We start from the raw sequence: 23,838 nt of genomic DNA, 5'->3' as shown, positions 1-23,838 counted from the left end.
AATTCACTTCATTGTACTGATGGGGTGGCCATAATCATCTGGCCACTCAGTGTATTTCTTTCTTCTGATAAACCCCCTGGTCCGAAGCAGGTCCTTGGAGGAGACACAGGCAGGGTCTGAGGGATGCTGGTGCCCTCGGGGGCGGCATCTTTTTGCTAGCATGCCTGGTTCTCCTCACCCCCAGCCCCACCTTCCCCATCACCAGTCAGGGGTGCTCAGCCCTCCACGGGTGACCTATGCGGCTGGGAGAGGCCACTCGAGTGGAGGTGGGGCAGCCTTCCCTCGGCCGGACACTGGCTTTGCAGCGGCTCCCGAATGGTCTGAGCCATCCGGTGCCCACACCGAGTCCCTGGGGACTGTACTCCGGGAGCCGCCTTCTCTGCTCCGCCAGGCCCACAGAGCAGTAGCTTCGTACCAGTGTGTTCACTGGGGCTGGGCCGGGCCCCCAGGGACGTTGTCTACAACGAGCCCTGATCCCTGATCCTGGGGAGTCTCCAGGCCTCTGCTTTCTTGGATTCCTTCAAATCAGCTCTGATCCCAGGATCTACTGGCCCATGAGCCGCTGTCTCATCCACTTGCCGGCCTCGGGGAAACAATAACAAGGGAGCGACGCCTAGCAATTGGTCTCACGGACACACCCAGTTAGGAAGGGGTGCTGGAGAAGGACTGAACCCCGTTACACGGATGATGTTTCCATGCTTCCTTCACCCTAAGTTCATGTTGCAGATCAGAGCTTTCCTCTAGGAAAACATTCCCCTCCGTGCTCCTGGGATCACAATCTCACGTTCTGTTTTCCCTGAACTTGGCGCTTACTGTTGAGTCAGGCACGGGGTGTGGGCAGCGCCTCTTCCATTGCCCCTGGGCTCCTTCAGAAAACGAATTGGCTGCGGCCACCACCACGCGCCAGGCTGTGGGCCTGGGCGGCAGGGGGAGGCCTTCGCTGCACACACATTTGGGCTCCGGGCCTGAGAGGAGGGAGCCAGGGAGCATTAGGCAGAGCCCGCGGAGATGCATCCTGGCAGCCTGAGATCTGGCCTCCGGCCCCGGGCCTCCCGGGGACCAGGGTCCTCAGCCCTCAAACAGGCAGAGGGGAGGGGGCACCGGCCCCGGGGTGCCCATCAGACAAAACAAAGTATCTTTTCTTCCCTGGCTGCCACTCTGGAACGGGGGAAGGCGAGGAAAAGAGGACGCAACTTAAAACAGGACCCAGGCCATCTATTTTGAGACTCGAGGATGTTGGTGGCACATATATCCACTTAAGATTATTTTTGACATGTTCTCTGCCTAATTTATTCATGCGAGGAGAGGAGGAAAAAAAGCGAGTTTAACTTTTAAAGGGAGCTTCAGACTAAAAATTCTTCAATAAATGCAGAAGGGAAAACAATAAAAGATCAAGTTCCCTGTTATACTATGCTGTACAGGTGAAGATGGATTGAAAGTTTGGTCTTTGTTTTATTTTATTTTTTAATATATTTTTATTGGTTTCATAGAGGAAGGGAGAGGGAGATATAGAAACATCCATGATGAGAGAGAATCATGGACCGGCTGCCTCCTGCACATCCCCCCACTGGGGATGGAGCCCACAAGCCAGGCATGTGCCCTGACCGGAAATCGAATGTGACCTCCTGGTTCATAGGTCAAAGCTCAACCACTGAGCCACGCCAGCCGGGCTGGTCTTTATTTTACTTTTAAAATTTGTTTTTGTTGTTGACAGTTTTATAAATGCCCCCTCCCCGCTTTGGCTCACGCTAGCTGTCACCTGAAGATGAGAGCATTTCCTCCTTAATTTTCCCCACAATAAAGAGGCGAGGGAAATTTATTCATCGTCTACAGAGAGCCTGCTAGACTTTGCCTGCTGCCAACGTGGGGAAGGAGACAGGGAGATAAAAGAGGCCCATGAACTGAGATTCCTGAGCCATGAAAGAATTTGTTCAGCTTTGAAATCTGTTTTGTGCTTATTTCTGAATAGGGGTTGTAGGCACGGGATCTGGAGTCCGAGGGACCCAGTTCGACCCCCCCCTCCTCGGCTCCTCCCTCCTTCCGGGCTGAGTGACGTCACGCCTAACCCCCTAGGACTCCATGTCCTTGGTCTTGCTGTGGGGGGTGAGAAGACAGGGTGCCTGAAACTTCTTGTGTCAAATACCTTTGTAAAAAACATTTCTGGTCCTAGGCAAAGCATTAGCTTTGCAAAATGACATTAGAAGTCAATAACATTGTCATAACTAAGTATGGTGTCAGATGGGCACTATACTTATCGAGGTGGCCACTTCATAAGTTGTATGAGTATCTAATTTCTAAGTTGTACACTGATATAATATTTGAATATTTGTTTAAACTAATGTAACACTGCATTATATTTCAGCTGGAATCAGAAAATAAATTTTTAAAAAATGAATTACTAGAAAAATTCTAAGATAGCCAATATAGCACTCGGATATTGTTGCAGTTTAAAAGTGGTCTAAAGGTTTCCAAACTCTCAATTTTTGTATGTGGCAGACAAGGTAACATCCAGCCCAGGGCTTGGCTCACGTTAGACGTTCATGTACGCACCCTTTCCCCTCTCTTCTCTATATTCTGAGGATGCTCTGAATAAAACCACAAAGAGCTGACCATGCCGCTTGGAACTGACAACATGCCCACAATGGAGACCATCTCTCTCAAACTGACAGAGCAGATCTAATCTTCCCCCTACTTCCTCTTCAAGCCATTCCTCAAGGGAAAATCAGAGACTTCGTTTAACAGACCACAGAGGCAGCAAAGGGGACACCTGCTGTTTCATTTCCCAGGGACCCCTGAAACCTGCCCCTTACTCTTGGGGTTCTGGGAGGCTGCCAGCCACAGCATTCGAAAGGGGGTGCGCGCACATGACTCCGTTTTGAAATCTGAACTGCGGTTTGGAAACTGGGAGTGAAGTCACTTTCTTACAGTCTGAGATCAAGGGCATTTCCTTGCCCTAGCAGTGTGGCTCAGTGGACAGAGCACTGGCCTGCAGACTGAAGGGCCCCCGGGTTCCATTCCGGGCAAGGGCATGTGCCTGGGATGCGGGCTCGATCCTCAGTAGAGGGCATGCAGGAGGCATCCAATCAATGATTCTCTTTCATTGATGTTCTATCTCTCTCTCCCTCTCCCTTCCTCTCTAAAATCAATAAAATTATATAACACACACACACACACACACACACACTAGTATATAAAGGGCGTCTCCTTTGTCTTTCGTTCACGCTACTCCGTGGTGTGGGAGGACCTGACAGAATGAACCAACATTCCATCAGAAGTCAAGCCCTGCAAGTGACAGTTAGGAAGTGACAGCAAACTGGCGTCGCCTCGAGCCCCTGGCCCAGAAAACCCCCAGGCCGGCTGCCTTTGGATTTCACGTGAGGAGCCAAAGGACAGCTTCTTCGGAAAAGCCCAAGCCAAGACTGAGTCTCGCTGGCCTATTTATACCAGAGCCTGGGAGCAGCCAACGCTATTTCTACGGTAAGTTTATGTGACTGATGCTCTCAGTTGTGTGTCGGGACCAGTTGCATGAGCCCCTTCCCTACTAACCCGCCCTGAATCACGGCCTGATGGGTGACAGCACGGGCTTTGCAGGCAAATTGCTGTGTGACCTTAGATGAACCATTTTAGTTCTCTGGGGGCTCAGATGCACTCACTGTAAAACAGGGAAAAGATAGTCTATTATTGTTCTTTAAAGAGCTACTACACGTCCCAGGCACCAGGCGGCCCTAAGATGCGTATATTCTTAACCTCAGACACAGGTGCATTTAGATATTTAAATGATAGGTTGCACTGAACTTACTCTCATATATACATATGCACCTCCCAAATGCCCTTTGCCCTCTGGAATTTCCATGGAATGCCCTTCATTCTCATTTTCCTGTATCCCAATGCTGCCAAGGTCAGTAAGAAGTTATCTGTTCCTCTGTCCCTAAAACACCTTACCTGGGATCTCCCTTCTGGATCTGATCATTTATCTTACTACTAAGGGCCTAGTGCACCAAGTTCATGCACTTGGAGGGGGCGGAATCTCTCAGCCCGGCCTGCGCGTCAGTAAGAAGTTATCTGTTCCTCTGTCCCTATAACACCTTACCTGGGATCTCCCTTCTGGGGCGGAATCTCTCAGCCCGGCCTGCACCCTCTCACAGTTCAGGAGCCCTAGGGGGATGTCTGACTGATGGCTTAGGCCTGAGTGGCCTAAGCTAGCAATCAGACATCCTTAGCACTGCTGTGGAGGTGGGAGAGGCTCCTGCCACTGCCGCTGCACTCGCCAGCCGTGAGCCCAGCTCAGGGCTTCTAGCTGAGCGGTGCTCCCCCTGTGGGAGTGCACTGACCACCAGGGGGCAGCTCCTGCATTGAGCCTCTGCCCCCTGGTGGTCAGTGTGCATCATAGCGACCGGTCGTTCCACCGTTTGGTCGATTTGCATATTAGCTTTTTATTATATAGGATATCTTCCTAGGCTTGGAATGAATAGTCATAAAATCACAATATATTAACCTTTCCCATAACAATGACTTACTGAGCTCTAACTCTTCCCAAAGGACTGAGGAGGTGCTCTGAGAAATGGAATATTACAGGACCTGTCCCCCACCTTGAAGAATGAAACATTCCAGGAGCATCTATCCATCCATCCATCCATCCATCCGCATTCAGTATGCACTAAGGGCCTCCCGCTGTAACTGGGCAGGAGAACTCGGGGTGACATGACTGCTTGCCTCAGGCAGGGGTCACAGGGAGGGCTACAGTGGAAAGGCCAGGATTTCGGGGAGACCTGGAAAAGGAGGTAAGGTTACCACAGGGCTAGAGAAGGTCAAGGGGTCTTTTAGGTGTGCAGAACAGTAAAAGGGGAGAAAAGTCCAAAAGTTCAAGGGGCTGCGGCTGCTGAAGTCTGGCTGGAAGTCAGCGTGTGAGAAGGTGGAATTGGTGGCGATGAAGTCACGCCGGAAGGTTGAGAGCCCTCGGGAGCCTACAATGCTGAGAGGCCTGGATATCCGGAACAGTCCGCAAGGCACCATGGGAGGCTCTGAGAGCAGGTGACAAGATCAAGGAGCACTCACTTGGCAGTGGTTGGCAGAGCAGATTGGAAGGATGTGAGAGACTGTTCTCATACCCCGATGGAGGGCAGCCTGCGTCATGAGGAACGCAAACGGTGGGTATGAAGGACACGACTGTGTCCTCCAACCTCAGGAAACATCTTAGACAAAGGGTGCTCCACGCAATTGAAATGCCTAACGCCTGGAAATAGGAGCTGCGTGATACACTGTGTTAAATCATTGTTGGAATCATTGACTATCGGAGCCAAAGGAAACCTAGAAAGCGTGTAATCCAACTCATTTTAGAGGGAAGCAAGCGGGTTCAAAGAATGAAGTGATTTGTCAAAAGTTGCAAAGATACTGAATTCCCGGGGGGAGATACTAAAACCCAGTGTCCTCCACCCCGGGGTGCCCGGGGGCACCCCCTACGAATAGTGTTTGGTTTTAACTGTTTCGCTAAGGCAGCCCTGATGCAGTCCGTAGTCTTTGCTTACACACTGGAGGCCGTCCATCTCCGCGGCTCTCCTCCCCGGTCCCTTAAACTCATGGTCCTCTCTGGCTGCTTGCACCATCGCTGGCTGGGCTGCCACTTCCTGTAAAAGCATCCAGCGCTGAGCCTGCCGGCATCACCTTTCCCTCACACTGCGCCTGCACTGGACAGTCCACCCGAGTTCCAGAACAAAGCCCGCTATTTTCCCCGCGACTGGTTCTCAACCTTCTGGCCCTTTAAATACAGTTCCTCATTTGTGACCAAACCATAAAATGATTTTCGTTGCTACTTCATATCTGTAATGTTGCTACTGTTATGAATCGTCATGTAAATATCTGATATGCAGGATGGTCTTAGGCGACCCCTGTGAAAGGGTCGTTCGATCCCCAAAGGCGTCGCGACCCACAGGCTGAGAACCACTGCTTTATAGCATGGTTTTCATATTCAATTTTAAACTTTGTTTAGAATATGACATTCAAAATGTTTACGTTAAGAATAACTGAAGAGCTACCTGTATGGATTTATTTCTTTCAGCTGGAATATATGGGGGGGGGGGGCGGGGGAAGGGAAGGGAAGGGACCCATGTTTCCCAGACACACACTTGAGAATACTGAATCAACAAAGAACGATGAGGGGAAGCAAACGCTAAGAAAATCTCAAAAAGTGTATCAGAAATATTTAACCCCACGACCAAGTCACATTTTTCAGTGCGAAGAGAGAGATACAGCCCCTTACACTTTTATTCCACCTGCACATTCCTAGGTTTTGTAAAATAGGGAAGTGTAAAATGCTTACAAAACAGCACCACACCCAGGACACAGGGAATCACCCTCTATTTACTGTAAAAGTGGGTTAAATTTTTGTAACTTGGTGTGAATAAAGCTCACTGGGAAAAGCTTTGTAGGGAAGCCAGCAAAACCGTTCTCCTTAAGAACAAAAGAATTCGTTACCACTAGTCACTTGCAGAGGTGCTGTATCTTAATATGCTTTTCTTGCAAGAAACGGATCGTGTCAGACGGTACAAATGGGCATCTCGCAGGAAAACTCTCCACGAGCTACGACTTCAGAAATGAACTCTCAGAATGAGACAGAAAGGCAGAGGGGGCAGAGCCGGTATTAATATTTATTTGCTGACGCTCAGCCACATTAAAGCCGTCCTATTTCTGCGGTTTGGTGGGGCTCGGCACACAAATGGTTGCTTCTCAATAGAAGTCTGACAAGAAAAACTGTTCACTATCGTGATGGAACTGAATTCCGAAACAGCCATGCTCAAATAACCATAGAAACTCTGGTAACGTTACATTCTCAGCTCTCAAGAACAACGCTTTAATGGGCATTCAAAGAACAGTTATTATTCTGCAGTATTAAGCAATTTTTTTTGTCATAAAAGTGCTTTATCTATTGGGATTTTTTCCCCCAGAGATCACACATGTTAGAAATGATGTACTTTCTTTCTTTCCTTCTCTCTCTCTCCTTCTCCCTTCTCCTTTTCTTTCATTGTTTAAAGGGGAAGTTGGCAGTATTCCATTTGGAATATTATCATAACAAAATGTTTTTTTAAACAAAGTTTGATTTTAACAGAACTAGAGGCATCTTGACACTAGCCTAAAACTTTGGGAGGTTCATCAACCTCCAGAATTTTTTTTTTCCCCAAAAGCAGGCTGTTCAAGTGGTGTTTTTCTCCATCTGTCATCATACCGTGCTCGGAATTACATGCTCATATTTAATGGAAAAGGGATCAGTCCCCTTTTCATAATTTAAATTCAACATTTTGCTATGATTAGAAGACCAGTGTTTGTCTAAACGGTGAGCCAAACCAACGATTCTAAATCGACATGTGTATTTAGCCAAAGTTCTCCCTAAAAGCCGAAAAACTCCCCAAACTGAATAAACTCAAAGGCTTGACCTGAAAATTGAAAATTATACTAAAACTGAAAGTGAGAAGAAACCACTTACAGGATCATGAGAAATATCTCCGGTCACAGTGCGAATTTTTCTCTGCTGTATTTCTGCGTCTGCGTGTGTGTTTTCTACACAGCAAATCACACAATGTTTGCTATCAAAAGTACCTTGTTGTAATTTGGGGCTGAGTTTATGTGTTTACTGGAGTTTTATGACAATGATACTCATATCACAATACCCCCTGACAGAAACAATAGGCTGGGAGAGCAGGATGGTGCGAGCCTGGTTATAATAATGCTTTAAATGTGAACAGTGCAATCAATTTCATGTCAAAATCTTACACCTCCTTGGGACCCAGGGTCCTTGTTAGTAGCAGTTCCATCTTCATTTGCATCTCAGGATACCTTTTATTTTGCCTCTTGAACCATGTCAGTGTCTGATCCCTTCCCTGCATATATTCCTGGGTTCCTTCAGCGCAGCAGTTGTATTAGACACAGGGTTAACACGCGAGATGGTGGTAGGAGAAATATGTCATGTTGCTTGTATTGATGGAGAATCGCCTAAATATTTGAGCATCTTTGGGGACAGATCAGTAACTCCCTGCCACACTCATCACTCACATGTCGGCGTGTTTTGCTTCTCTGCCTGAGAGCTGTGTCTGAACGGGATGCCTGAGACTAACTCCAACAACTGCTGGGAAGCCTGTGGCAACCTCCGGTGGGCTGAAATGGGGCCATGGTGGGGAGGGGGCCGGGGGGGTGCGGGACGGGATCGGGGTACCTGGTGAGGTGCAGCTGGCGCTCGGCCTCGCCCAGCCGCTCTGTCAATGTCAGGAGCTCCTCGCTGGCCCCCGCCGCCTTCTGCTGCTCCCGCTCCACGTGCTGCCTGCTCTCCCTCAGCTCCAGCGTCAGTCTCTCTATTTCCTTAGGTAGAGAGGCAGGGAGAAAGCATCCGATCAGACACAGGCGCTGGGCGGCAAAACTGCCTCGTTTTGGGTTTTGCCATGGATTTAATGTGATAAGAAATTATTAGGAGATGGAGGCTAGCGTCCATTTGATGACAAAGGGAACTAGCAAAGCCAGAAATGCACATTAGTAAGGGGTTGTTGTGTGATTTCTGGAGATCGTAAGATGAAGTCTGATTTTAAAGATGAAATGATGAAATGAGAGTAGTCAAGACGGGTAATCTGTACTTGCATTCGAAGGCTCAGTCCCTTTAAAAATAATCTGAATTTAAACTGTCACTGCTTTTACAATGTAACATTTCTATTTGTGAGTGTACATCAGACACATGCCAGGGTTGCCATCAAACATGTGGATCCCTCCTGAAAGATACATTTATGGTTTTTATTTGGATATTTTGAAAACCAGATTAGTGGGTAATATAATTTAAGATATCTTTTAGAAAAAATGTAAGGTGTAAAAGGAGGTATCATGACGATGATAAATATTGTTTAGAAAAAAAATGATTTAGGAGAAAAACCTTTAAGCATTTAGAGTGTATGAGATTTCTGAGCTAAAATAATATTACATTGAAATTGCATTATAAAAAAGCAACAACAAAAGTACTCTCAATTCATAAATATGGACATCTAAAATATGTGAACATTTATGTTGGCTAATTTCTTAGTCTTAGGGTGAAATTATCTTTATCTTGCTGAAATGCAAATATTTCAAAGCAAAAATGCTTACATAGAACATAGTTTTAAATAATTTATACATTACAGTAGAAATATTTATTTATTATAGAACACCTATAAAAAAATTTTTAAAGCTATAAATATTCATGCTATTAAAACAAGAAGAAAAAAAGGGAGAAACATTTTCAAATTCAACAGAAAGGAAGAAACAATTTTTAAAAATGCAACCCCCTTTTAAAAAACAAACCCTGCCCAAACAGATAGTTTTAAATTCATATTTAAGTACATTTCCAATTTCCTCACATCATTACTTAGTATTCAGAACAATTTCCAACTATATTTAATACATCAGGCAAGAAAAACTAAATAGCTTTTTCTGTAACATTTGTTTCACTATAAGTATTCAGTTTACCCCATCAAAACCACATATTACTAACAATATAATAAAACAGCTTCTTACAAGTACTCAAATATTGTTTTAACTTTAAAAAGCTATGTAATAATGAGCATATCATTTTCATTCGGAGTACATTTTCTATATCTTTCAGATTAGAATACTAATAAAACCTATTTGTTTCTTTTGAAAATATTTTAAACTGTTAAAGTTAAACCAATATATTTCATCTCATAATTAAATAGATGAAAAAACATAACAGAAAAATCTATTTAGTTTTGTCTAATATTGTGAAATAAACAAAATCAAAGAAATACAAAATTTAAATTATATTTTGAATTTAAAACTTTAAAATCCATTGGTTCATTTTTTCTTTTACACAGTGCTATACATAAGACACTGTACTATGTTGAACTCAGTTCCCATTTCTTCTATACCCAGAATTTAACTATTCAGTTGGGTAAAAATGAGACACACACACAGAGAGAGACTAATACAATACAAAGCATATAACAAATAAAAACAAAAAGGTATTAGAGAAAAATCTGTGTTTTAAAAGGCCAGATTAGGAAAATATTAGGATGGGCAAGAAAGTGGGAATGCAGGTCAGGGCGCATGAACCTGTGGGATGATAGATTAGACCACATTATGAAAGGCCTTGAATTCTAGATTAATAAAACCGTATTTTTTTTTCTGCTTCTCTCATATTACATTCCTGTTTAAACCACATCTCCTCGTTATAGATAAGAAAAATACAATTTTATTAATTTACTGGTAGAATTCAAGAGATGTTAGTGGTTTAAACAAGTATGCAATATGAGAGAAACTGAACTTAAAAAAATAAACTGGATCAATGTGTCTGATCAATGTAAGATGGCAGAGACCACCAGCGGGGAGATCACACACAGCTGCAATATTCCAGGCAGGAGGAGTAGAGACATATTCAAATATACATTAAAAAAAACAAACAGAAATATAAAGAGAACATGTGAGTTTGTGGAAATTAACGGGGAGATATCAGGAGACATCAAAGATGACTCCAGAATTTTGAACTGAGAGGATCCAAAAAAGAATGAGGGAACCGAAAATGTATAATATTCCAAACTCTCTTAGAAAGAAAAGATGCCATGATTTTTATAAGCAATATACAAAAACAACATAGGAAGCCTCACGCTGACCATGAGGTATTCAGGATAAATCATCTGCTTTCTTAATCTTATGCAGTAAGAACTCGGAGGCTGCCCTGGGAGCCATGCAAACATCAGCATCAAGACGGCAGACCCAAGAGTCATCGCACATCAGGGCTGCAGACCCAGCTCTGGCTCCTTCCAGCTCGGTGACCTTAGACACATGGCTCAGTTTCCTCAGCCTGAAAAGGGAGTGAAAACTGCAGCATGTTCCTAAAACTACTGCGAAGATCATATCAGATGCTGAGTCCTTAGCAAGTGTCTGGCACGAAGTAAGAGCTGAATTAAAGATGGCAGGCATCATTATCATTTCTGATTTCTCCTCCATCTTTCAAGAGCAGCAAAGACACACGCACACACACACACACACACAAAGACAATTAAATACAAAGCATATAAAACACAACAACAAATGAGTATTAGAGAAATCTGTGTTTTAAAAGACCAATTAAAAATATATTAGCACAGCCAAAACCGGTTTGGCCCAGTGGATAGAGCATCGGCCTGCGGACTGAAGGGTCCCAGGTTCAATTCCGGTCAAGGGCATGTACCTGGGTTGCGGGCACATCCCCAGTGGAAGATGTGCAGGAGGCAGCTGATCGATGTTTCTCTCTCATCGATGTTTCTAACTCTCTATCCCTCTCCCTTCCTCTCTGTAAAAAATCAATAAAATATATTTAAAAAATATATATATATTAGCATGGGCAAGAAAGTGGGAAAGCAGATAAGGGCACATTAACTCAAGGAATGATAGACCAGACCACATTATAAAAGGTCTTGAATTCTAGATTAATAAAATTGTATTTTTCTTATCTATAATGAGGAGATGTGAATGGTTTAAACAGGAATGCAGTATGAGAGAAGCAGGAAAAATGACCTGCCTAAAGATATATGATTATCACTGAGGACTAACAAGTTCATGCTTTCATTCAATAACATTTCCCCCATAAAGCACTGTTTCGATGAAATCTGAATAAAACTTTATTATCATTTCCAACCGCAAAAAGCATCTCTGTGAGGAAGATGGAAAGCCACTGCCTGCCCCTGGTGATCTGTGCCAGAAAAAGAGCTTATTGGTGCAGATCAGCAAAACCAACAAGTAATCCCCCCAGCTGGACCGGGGCTCGGCACCTACGCCCTGACTTGGGACAATCTGCCATGGCACCAACTCCGACAGTTAGGAGTCTCTTGCCAGAGACGCCATGCGCCCACTGGCAGGGTAACCCTCCGCCTCACCCAACTAGGTCAGGGCTGCTGCCTTGGCTGTAAGCGGCAGCTCAGGGACGAAAGGCCCAGAACAGTCATAAGCCAATTGCATGTTACTCTTAAAGTGCACCACTCACCCGCAGTGTCTACAATGCCGGGTAGTGTGGCCGTCCTTGCCCAACTGGGCAAAGACAAGGCCAGATTGCTTTACACTTTACCAAAAGGTACGGCATACTTCAAGCCATGAATGCAGCCACCAGAACCACGGGGGAAAGACCCAAGGACAGGAGATGGAGCAGAGAGGACTCGTCACTGTTCATGTATGATCTATAGTATAGATCATATGGATCACTTCCTATGGTATAGATCAGTGATCTGCGAACCTTTTGAGCTCGGCGTGTCAGCATTTTGAAAAACCCTAACTTCACTCTGGTGCCGTGTCACATAGAGAATTTTTTTGAGATTTGCAACCATAGTAAAACAACGACTTATATTTTTGATATTTATTTTATATATGTAAATGCCATTTAACAAAGAAAAATCAACCAAAAAAATGAGTTCGCGTGTCACCTCTGACACGTGTGTCATAGGTTCGCCATCACTGATCTATACCATAGGAAGTGTTTTTCTTAACCAGGGACATATAACTTTTATTTTTATAATTAAATTTTCTGATCAAAGTCATATGACTAATTTGTGTCAAATAGCACTCAATTGCTCGAAACAAAGAAGGGTAGTACCCATGCTACCCCTTACCCATCCCCAAGCCTGATTTTCAAAGGCACACACTATCCACTCTTCTGGTATTTTCATATTTTTCAGCGACATACTTATAATGCTATTTCTTGATTTTTGCAGTATTAGACATTTCCTATTGACTCTCTGTGATAAAATAGGTCATGATTTACATCTCTTATACCACCCACCCAATATCCCCTTCTCACCCTCCCATGTAACAATTTTGGTTAAATCATTAATCAGTAGTCCATTTACATTATAATGACTACAGAAATAAATTTCACTATGGAGACAAGAATCATTTTGCTCAAATTAATTTTCTTGTACAATATTATATTATTTCTAAAATTAATTGCCAAGTTATTAATAGTTTGTCTTTCTGGGTAACTGACATCCCCCTGCCCACAAATAATCAAACAGATCTGTCAAGTACCTGTCAATAATAGTTTTCCAAATAATGGGACACATCAGATAAATGATCAGTTCCTCTTAAATTTTTTCCTTGATATATATATCCTTTTTGGTTTCTTATGCCTGGCCTGGTTGGTCGTTCTATTGGGCCAATCCTTACCTGTGCTCTTATTAGAGTTCCCTGTTTTCTGGTTGTAAGTGATCCTGCTTTTAGATTTATTCTCTTTTTGGCAGAAGTTTATTCTCCAGGTAACTTTCATAAGAAAGGATATATGAATAAAACATGTTTAAAGTACCTAAAAATGCTGTTATTATATGCATACACTTGTTAGTTTGGCTGGGTATCAAAGTCTATGTTGAAATTAAATTTCATTCAGGATTTGCTAAGGGGCACTCCACTGTCTTCAAGATTCTGATATCACAACTGAAAAGCCCTATGACAGTGATGGTGAACCTTTTGAGCTCAGCGTGTCAGCATTTTGAAAAACCCTAACTTAACTCTGGAGCCATGTCACATATAGAGATTTTTTGATATTTGCAACCATAGTAAAACAAAGATTTATATTTCTGATATTTATTTTATCTATTTAAATGCCATTTAACAAAGAAAAAGCAACCAAAAAAAAATGAGTTCGCGTGTCACCTCTGACACGCGTGTCATAGGTTCTCCCTCACTGCCCTATGCCATTCTGATTCCTAATAGTTGGTCTATAATTTGCTTTTTTGTTTCTGAGTGTTGTCATAATCATTTTCCCCTGGCACTTCGAAACTTTAGAATGTTGGGAATAGGCCTTTCTTCATGTTTTGTGCTGTGTGGACTCTTAAATCTGGAGATTTATTTTCTTTAGTTTAGGGAAGTTTTCTTGTATTATTATGTTAAAATATTTTGATGCCCTACATTTCAATATGTCCTCTTCTTAGAACTCCTGGCCATTGGTGTTTGGCTCTGTTGGATGGATCATCTAATTTTCTTGTATTTTCTATCTCTTCACCTTGGAAGATTCCCCTGACTTCATCTCCTAAAACTTCTACTACCAGTAAGTTTAAGAAAAGATTTCTACCAGGCTTCTCATTTCCATGAGCTATTTCTTGCTTTCATGGTTTTACATACATGCTATTTCTATTTTATTGATATAATCTCTTATCTATTAGAATATTACAGTATTTCAAATGTTCTTCTCTGCTCATTATAATTGGCCCAGTTTCCTTTTTTCTGTGTGTCTGTTTTCGACACGCCATAATGTTAGAGGCTTTCTTCAAATACATAGTGGTACTTCATCATATTTTAGATCAAGTCGTTAACAAGTGTTTGGCTGCAATGGTTCTTAGGTAAGATGATAATTCAGATTACTCGTCAGCACGGATTCACTTCTCTCTTCCTTCCACTGGGGGTAGAATACACGCTCTCCCCGCAGTGACTCTGGGCTTGGCCACTTTATCCCTTGGCCAGTGACACGTTCATGGCCACGGTGGAAGCCGAGGTCGTGAACAGGTTTGTGTGGCTTGGCCCTGCTTCTGTGTTCTGGTCATTCTCCATGAGGGAAGCATGCCCTTGAGAGCTGGTGCCCCTTTGGCCTGGATCAGACTAAATGCATGTGGAGCAAAACAAAGCCTAAACCACAGCCCAGACAACCGACAACCCACAACCGGACGCAGAGCCAACAGCCAAATGAAGCCCAGAGCAGCCGAATCTCAGCGGACCAGGAGCATAAACATGAGCATAAATGATGGCTACTGTGAGCCATGAGTTTTTTCAATATAAAATAATTGACAAAACCCTTCCAAGGAATAAGGAGCACTACAACTGCATATGACCTTAAACTTTTATTTGATCTTGGAAACAATTTCATGAAGCGCAAAAGGCAGTTGTTTTCTATACAAAAATATAATTGAGGGTCAAAGGCACTGAATGATGGTCCAAAGAATTAAATCTAGGCCTTGAACCAGATCCGACATCGTCTCCACACCAGCCATAAATTAGACAATGGCTTTCAATCCTTTTTCTTTTCTTTTTTTACCAAGAGGCACAGTAAAAAATCCATTTTACATCGTAATTCAGAAATATACAACCCTCTCATACATGTATAAATGTAACTAGCATTTCATAAAACCACCTTTACTGTGTGTGAAATACTCAGATATATCCTATTCCTTCTTATTCTATTCTACTTCTTTAAAAAATCTTCTGGTTTCATCTTATAAAATTGATTTCATGAGTTTGCAATTTAAAAAACACTGCATACATTTGATAATTTAAAAATAAATTTTTACATAAGTTTAGTAAAACCAAATAATAGTTTCACTAAAAGAAGTCCTCTTATACATTTCTCCTGCTTTCCTAAGAAAAGCTATCTGAAGAAATGAATGTAAAACCCATTGAAAATTATATATCATCTTAATCCTAAAAGATAACTTTATCTGGAAAGACAAAGTAGCAAAAGGGAACTATTGTAACCCAATGGTAGTGATTTATCCCTGCTACTAGATATTCCGTTGCTTAAAAAATCTTTTAATAATCTCTTAATAATCTTTAGCATACAGTAACTTATTTGTGTATGTGAACATGAGAGTGGGAGAAAATAAAACATAGAGACGAGTAAGAAGACTGGAATCCACAGTCCTTGCACAGAGAAGGAACCTGTGCCTTGGGAGCTGACAAGTTTGACCATGAGAATTCATCACCCACAAACCTATGGCCAGGCAGCTGATACTCTTATTAACTCGTAGATGTTAAGCATGATTTTACCAAATCATTAATAAGAATTCGTCTGGAGCTATACTAGCTACCTGTGGCTATTTAAATTTAAGTTAATTATAATAAAAAATCGAGCTCCTTAGTTCTATTAACCACATGGTAAGTGCTCAACGGCCCCATATGGATCGTGGCTGCCAGGTCGTGCAGTGCGGATATAACATATTTTCATCCTCACAGAAAATTCTATTGGATAGCACTGGTCTAGGATACAGTAAAATTCATTTCTCAGGCTCACTCTCCAAACTAGACTCCTGGAAACCCAGCCGGTGTGAATGAAAGGACATTACAGGCCGTTAAAGGTCATTGTAGAGATGAGCAGAAGGCGCTGTCCTCTTTGCCGTGGTAGATGGGGACGGTGGCTGATGCCATTCTAGAAGTTCTGCTCGTGGTTATTGTTACTGAGGGCGCACGGCAGAGATTTAATATGTTTCCAGCGCAGGCCTAATGGTAACACTGATATCAGCTATCGCTTTTGAGTGCTTACCATCTGTTCCAACAATGGAAGTAAGATAATATGAATTAAAATTTTAGAGAAAGGACATGAATGCTTCCATTGTGGTAGGAGTACATGGCTCTAAACACATATAAGTACATACACATCCGTGCAGACTATGTAAATTATGAGCGATTTATGAGAATTTCAAAATTAATTCCAACCATACAGAACAATTTACCCTTCAAACTCATATTAGAACATAATCCCCTCCTACAAAGTCCCTCCACTGTAATGAAATAAAGCGAGTTTATTTTAGTAGAGTTTACTTCACTAGCTTCACAAACAATTTCGGTTTTATATTTACAAACATTCTAGAGGTTGCAGGGGTCAGTTCTACTTTGCTGTGTTTAATGGAAAGAATTAGTTGATTTTGCTACCATTGGTGAAGGCCTCGAGGTTTGTCCCTACAATAGCAGGATCTGCTGTAACAGCAAAGATTTGAAAACAGCTTCCCCACACACCACCTGCACCCCAGCTGTGGGTTGACTGAATCAGTGATACCCGACTACTGGAGAAATACCAAGTGTACTGTATCGACAGGTAACAACTTCCCAGGCATGGCTGCTTGCTCACTTACAAACCCACCTAACTGAGTATCATCCAAGAGAATATTTCTGTGTTTTGTTCACAGCTACTAGTACTTCGTGAGGGCTACGTAATGGAATTAATAAACTCAAAACACTTTAACTCTACAGCAGTTAGTAAGTTGTACAGAGTTGGAAATCCTACGGCATCCTCTACTGTACATACCATAAAATACTCCTGGGATATTAACATACAGCAGTTTTGTGATGTTGTTTATGGTGACAATATAACTAAAAAGACCACTGCAGGTCTATATCCCGTGTGCATATAAAGGAAATCCTTCAATATGCTGATATGCTGTCATCACCCCATGTTAGAACTTTAAGACCAAAAAAAAAAGAGTCAAAAAGGAAACAGTTTGGCTTTTTATGTTCTAGAAGAAACTATATGCCAGCAATATACTTAACATGCCAATTTAATAAAAAGAGAAACCATTTTACACTCAAAATGTTAACGTATAAATTTAACTTTGTGGGAATGTAAATTGGTGCAACCCTATGGACAGCAGTATGGAGGGTCCTCGAAAATTAAAAAACAGAGATACCATATTATCCACCAATTTAATGTCTGGGTACTTATCTGGAGGAACTGAAATCACTATTTTGAAAATATATCTGTACCTTCAAGTTCACTGCAGCATTATTTACAGTAACCAAGACAGACAAACAACCTATATGTCCCTTCATAGATGAATGAAGAAAGTGTGGTATCTAAACTATATCTATATCTATATCTATATCTATATCTATATCTATATCTATATCTATATCTATATCTATGTCTATGTCTATGTCTATGTCTCTGTATCTGTATCTGTATCTGTATCGGTATCTACATCTACATCTACATCTATACCTATATCTACATCTATATCTATCGCTATCTGTCTGTATCTATCTGTACAATGGAATATTATTCAGCCATAAAAAGAAGGGATAGCCTGCCATTTGTGGCAGCATGGATGGACCTAGAGCAGCCGTGGGCAAACTACGGCCCACAGGCCGGATCCGGCCCATTTGAAATGAATAAAACTATTGAAAAAAAAGACCGTACCCTTTTATGTAATGATGTTTACTTTGAATTTATATTAGTTCACACAAACACTCCATCCATGCTTTTGTTCCGGCCCTCCGGTCCAGTTTAAGAACCCATTGTGGCCCTCGAGTCAAAAAGTTTGCCCACCCCTGACCTAGAGGGTATTGTGCTAAGTGCAGTAAGTCAGACAGCGAAAGACAAATACCATATGATCTCGCTTATACGTGGAATCCAAAGAAAATCTCAAACTCATAAACACAGTAAAACAGATTGGTGGTGGTCAGAGGCAGGGGAGGGGTGGTGGTGAAATGGGTAAAGGGGGCCAAAGGTACAAACTGCCAGTTAGCGGAGAGTTCCGGGAGGTCATGTTCAGTAGGATGACTAAAGTGAACACTAGACTACATATTTGAAAGTTGCTCAGAAAGTAGAAGGAAAGAGTTATTATCACAAGAAGAAAACTGTAACTATGTGAGGTGATGGATGTCAACTAAACTTATTGTGGTGATCATTTCGCAATATATCACCAGGTTGCAGACCTAAAACTAACATGGCCTATGTCAATTATAGCTCAAAAAACTAAAAAATAAATAAAATGAAACTTACATATTTACATTATTTAAATACATAAATACATTCTAAAATGTACATAGTACATATTATTTCCTAACAAATTAACACAATACTTTTTCATAGTAACTCCAATTTAATTCATGTTCAAGAAAAAAAGTTAGGCCTAATTCTAACCCAACCCTTTTGCAGGTACTTTAAGAGCATTTTGCTTGCTACAGTAAGTACATTCAGCAGCAAAATAAACCAGCTCTGGCCAGGTATCTCAATTGTTTGGAGCAGCATACCCATGCACCAAGGTTCGACCCCCAGTCAGGGCACAGGCAGGAATCAACCAATGAATGCACACATGAGTGGAACAACACATCAGTGTTTCTCTCTCTCTTTCTTACCCCCTCTCCCTTCCTCTCTTTCCTTCTAAAATCAACCAATACATTTTTTTTTTTAAGTAAAATGAATCTGGAGTTGTTCCTCTCAACTTCCTCTCTGTAAAAAATCAATAAAATATATTTTTAAAAAAATTTTTTTTAAAAAAAGGAAGATTTCTTTTCTGAGGGGACATCCTCATACAAAAAGACTAGCCTTTTCAAAGCCTTTCACAAATGCCTCATATGGTTTCCTCTCTTGTGAAAACAAGTACAAAAGCTGGGAGATAAAAGAACTAATGCAGAAGAAAATCTATAAACAGTTACTCCAAACTCAAGTGTTCATTATAATTGTTGGCTTTTATCACTGTTTGAAAATTATTTAATTACCCATTGAGAAAATCACCCAAAGCAAAAATAAAATAATATGAAATAATTTCAATTTAGGAAAATAAATTGCTAGCTTATTCCCATAAACCATTCCTTTCCAAGCCCTCAATACAAGACAGTAAATATTTTTCAGTACCAGTTATGTACCCACTGGTGCCTGACATTGTACAGTCTGTATGGTATGTTATATATATAATCCAGATGGCCAATTACACATGTATCTCCAGTCTGTCCACTCTTCACCTCACTCTGCCTTTATTGTCCTTCACAACTACTAAAATATACACTAATTCACTACCGTGTTGCTAAAAAAGCAAACCCAATGATACATCTAATTTCTCGTATCATTTCCTCCTCAAATATACAGTCATCTGGACTATAATAAGTAACAAATTACTACAATACACTTCTTTAGTTATAAAAATTTATAGCACTAAATGTCTTCTAAGCAGTAATAGTAAGGCTTCAGGATTCATGTTAAATGAACTCTAACCATAATTTTCATATTATATTACCATATTTTGGGATAATTTTGTTCCTTTTATCTCTGTATATTAAAGCTATTAATATTTTTTCAATAGAATAATTCAATTAAAAATACATTGAAATATACAATTAAAATAACTTTGGTCATATTATCCACGGCTATTTGCATGTTGTTGCTATTGTGGTATTCCCTGTGTGTAGAATTATGACTAAACAGGAATAAAAAATAAGACTAAATAGAAAACCACCCTAAAACAATTTCAATAAACAAGGGAATGAAAGATAAGGACACTTTCAATACCTTTAAAGGTAAGTGCCAATGAACTGAAGTATTGCTATTTCTAAAGCGACATCTGATTTTCTCACAGGAAAACCTCAGTAAATTTAAATATGTGAAGTTCATTACCTATTTATGATTTAGAAAAAACCTTTTTATTATTAAATGTATCTGCAATTGCCTTCAGGTTCTCATTGTGAGACTAAAAGAACTTAAAATACATCAAGAATGTAATTTATAATCCTAAACTATAGCTATTTTTGAAAGTTTTTTCAAAATTGACACTATTTTACCTTTAATGACTTATAGCATAAAGGTCATTGCAATGTAGATGCCAACAATTTCCTATATTTCCCATTTATGTTTCAAATGTCATGCTTTTTTTGGATACTATAATTACATAAATACCTATATAGTATTTAAGTATGCTTTTTAAAAAATAAAAAAAAATTATAGTAGGTATAAAAGTACTGACAACTGCAAGAACATAACTTCTTAAGAAAACTAAAAAATAAATCTGGTAATATTCCAATAACAAACATGTTTTTCAGTTGTTGTATCAACTCTTAAAAACTGTGTAAAATAAATTGGCCTATTTATTCTGAACCAGAAAACTGACAATTCCAGCAAAGCAAATTCGTCCCTTAGATAATACACATATTTTTCTTAAGTTTCAACCAGAGCAAATTAACACTCTTATACTCAATGCTACTTTTTTAGGAGTTAGCAGAAATATATCAGTTAAATATTATGTTTCCTAAAGGGAAAATATAAGGAAGTTTGGGAGATATTTTGCATCTAACTTTCAAGACTTCAATGTCCCTTTTTAATTTAATTCCTCTCCCATAAATACTGTGCTATTTCTTCTACAATGCGCTCCTACCAAAACATTTGAGAGTGAACTCCCCTGTTTACATCAAGACTTTGTTTAATAAAAACACAGGCCTTAAAAAAAAAAAGATACAGTTAGAGATAGAAAACCCCTCAGTCAGCATCTTCACCTACCGCCTCCCTTTGCAGAGGCGAACACGGGTCCAGAGGTTAAATGACCCCCTGAAACGCAATGACCGGACTGGAACCCAGGTTTCAGATTCTCCGCGCATCCCGTCTCCCTTCACATGTGGACACATGCCAAACCACAGCGCTAACTCAGTTACGAGCACACACAAGCTTCTATTGGCAATAATTAATTTTTTAAATGCAATCAAGAAAACACATCATCTGTTTCTCCTCTGACAACTGTTACTCAACAATAAGTTTTGCTCCCTGCTCTGCGTCTTCTCTCATTAAATCCTGTCAATCTCTGACAATCCGAACACATGTAAGGCTCAGGCCCCCCTTCTGAAGAACTGGCTTCATAAGAATATACACGTCATTTCTTAATTTAGAGGGAAAATAATTTTATTCGATTTTACTTTTACTTTTATCAATATGTCTGGTTGGTACAGATGTGGGGGCAAAAAAAACTATTTCTTTTCTCTCAGACCAAAACAGTTCAAACATTTAGACCCAATTCAAGATCCCAGCCTTTCACTTCAAACTGAATGACTTTATTTTATAAAAAGCAGTATTTTCATTTTTCTCTAAATCGGCTTCAAATGACTGGGAAAAGGAGACCCCTATCTACCTAGTCTTGACCTCTTAGCAGTGCAGATACCCAGGGTCTGTCTGTCTTTCCTTGGTGCCTCTACTTACAGAGAACATCAACATCATTGCTCTCCCATTAATCTAGTAAAGACAGTAGGAGAAGCAGGGTATTACTGAACGCACAGCTCGAACATTCAAACCTACAGGGTGTGGAAGGCTTCCATTCAAAGCATTCTGACCATCAACACCACTTGTCTGTGTTCAACTCACCTCTTAGCCGCCACCCTGCTTGTAGGAGACACATGGATCCTCTCCCATGGGAAAACTGGACAATTGAACCTTATCTTGTTGGAAGGTTTGCACCAAAATTAATGAGATGTTCTTATGTGGAGAGGAAACAGCAAATTTTAACAACAAAACTAGGTTTATTTTTAGAGACATAACCGATTGGGAAAAAAATCCGTCTGTACTGAGACATGGCGTACGTGATCTCACCTTATGGAGAGTTTTTAGAAAATTCACTTTAGCTGTGGGTTATATAAATATTTCTGTAAAGTTCTATTTGTGGAACTTAGAAATTCATCAAACTTTGCTGTAACTCAAAAATAACCTCGCTAATTGTGGAAAGAAGCATCCAAAGTAAAGTAGATGCTTCAGTTAATAAATATTTTGAGTATAATGCTTTTAAATTAACAGCATCCACATACAAAGAAGTAAATACATCTACTTAATTTATTGAGCACCTATTCAATCATAACAGTTCTAGGTATGTAAACAGCTTTTCATAGTTTAGCAAACACTGTCATGGGCATTTCTGAATTTATATGCTGTGACAATTAGAAAACTAAGATCATTTTTGTTTTCACTCATTTTCATAAAGAAAAATAAAATAAATAAAATAGGTGAAGAACAGATAAATACAGGGTAATGACTGAAAGAGAATGCATTTTTTGAGATATAACTGACCTATAATATTGGTACAAGATAATTATTTAACAGCAGTGTATGGACAGAACACTTTTAAAAGGATTCATGCAATAGAACGAATCAAAGAAATCTCAAAAAATAATTTTACAGATTCTAATTCCTCAAATTCCCAATTTAGTCCATTTATCCAGGTTTAGATGGAAAAAGAAACAACCTGAAATTTCAGGCCGGCCCATTCCCCTTCCATTGGGAGTTTCCCAACACAGGTTTCAATCCTGCCAACTACGGATCTGCTCCATCTTGACAAAAGCATCTGATTTCTTAGCCACTCATGCCTAATTTCCTCACGATCTGCCATCAATGTAATCTTCTGGCATGTGGCTCAGTGCTACCTAAGCACACTACTTGCACATAGTAGGTACAAAAGTAAATGTCATTTGATTTGACGGGAATCATATTTTGAAGAAGGTAAATGGTCTGGTTCTTAAACAGGAAAGTAAACACATCCGTTTAAAAGAAAAAACACAGGGAAGATAGAAAATATCAAGCTACGGGAGGTCTTTAGCTACAGCGGGTGGAGATGTGCTCTTTAAGCCACTGATTTTAATGAGGACGTTAATGATGTGCTGATCAAATTTGCTTGACATAAACCTGAGAGGAATCATTTATTACAGTAAGACGTCAAAGACAAAATCCAAAAGAGTTCAGGCAATGATAGGTCCAAACTCAAGTGATCACGTTTCAGAGAGACAAATGAAAATACGTATTTACTGCCCAATTGTAGGGCGACAGACAGGGTGCCATTAGAGGTCTTCATTGCACGTAAGGCTCAATAAGAGGTCACCTTGAGCCGTTCGATAACCACGTCACCCAGTGGTAACTGGATCTGAAGTTAGATTAATATACGCTTAGATGATAGCCCCACTTATGCTGGTCAGGTCATATCAAAAACTCCTGGTTATCCTTGTGGAAAACTGGCTGACTGCTGAGTAGAGTCCTTGTGATTCCTGTCCCACCACAGTGAGTCACCCCTTCTACTGCACCCTCATCTTATCACATTTAACTTCATTATCTGACTAGTTGTTTGGGCAATAAATATGTTTTATTTCTCATTGCAATCCCTGTGCCTATTTGTGAGTGACACATAAAAGATTATCAGTAAGTATCCTATCTAATAATAGAGAAACATGGTAATTAGCCATAACTTTGCTACCCTTCCCATTGGCTAATCAGGGCGATATGCAAATTAACTGCCAGCCAAGATGGTGGCTGGCAGCCAGACAGCTTGAAACTAACATGAGGCTTGCTTGCTTCAGTGACGGAGGGAACCAACGTTCCCCGCCTGCCTTGCCGGCCCCTGAGCCTGCAGG

At 40.7% G+C, this 23,838-nt stretch overlaps 1 protein-coding gene across 1 annotated transcript in view; it reads right to left on the bottom strand.

Annotated features, from left to right (window-relative positions):
• Nucleotides 1-23,838, bottom strand: part of LOC102770638 (serologically defined colon cancer antigen 8 homolog) — a gene marked incomplete at its 5' end in the record, with an annotated part of 117,418 nt that overhangs the window by 23,626 nt on the left and 69,954 nt on the right. Inside the window, one exon of the mRNA XM_015559921.1 lies at nucleotides 8,204-8,346. Within this exon, the coding sequence (XP_015415407.1) occupies nucleotides 8,204-8,346 (143 nt within the window). The remainder of the gene's footprint in view (nucleotides 1-8,203; nucleotides 8,347-23,838) is intronic.

This window comes from Myotis davidii, unplaced genomic scaffold, assembly GCF_000327345.1.
Source record: "Myotis davidii unplaced genomic scaffold, ASM32734v1 scaffold754, whole genome shotgun sequence".
Lineage (NCBI taxonomy): Eukaryota > Metazoa > Chordata > Mammalia > Chiroptera > Vespertilionidae > Myotis > Myotis davidii.
Note: the sequence above shows the minus strand (reverse complement) of the source record. Positions and strands in the feature narration are given on the sequence as shown.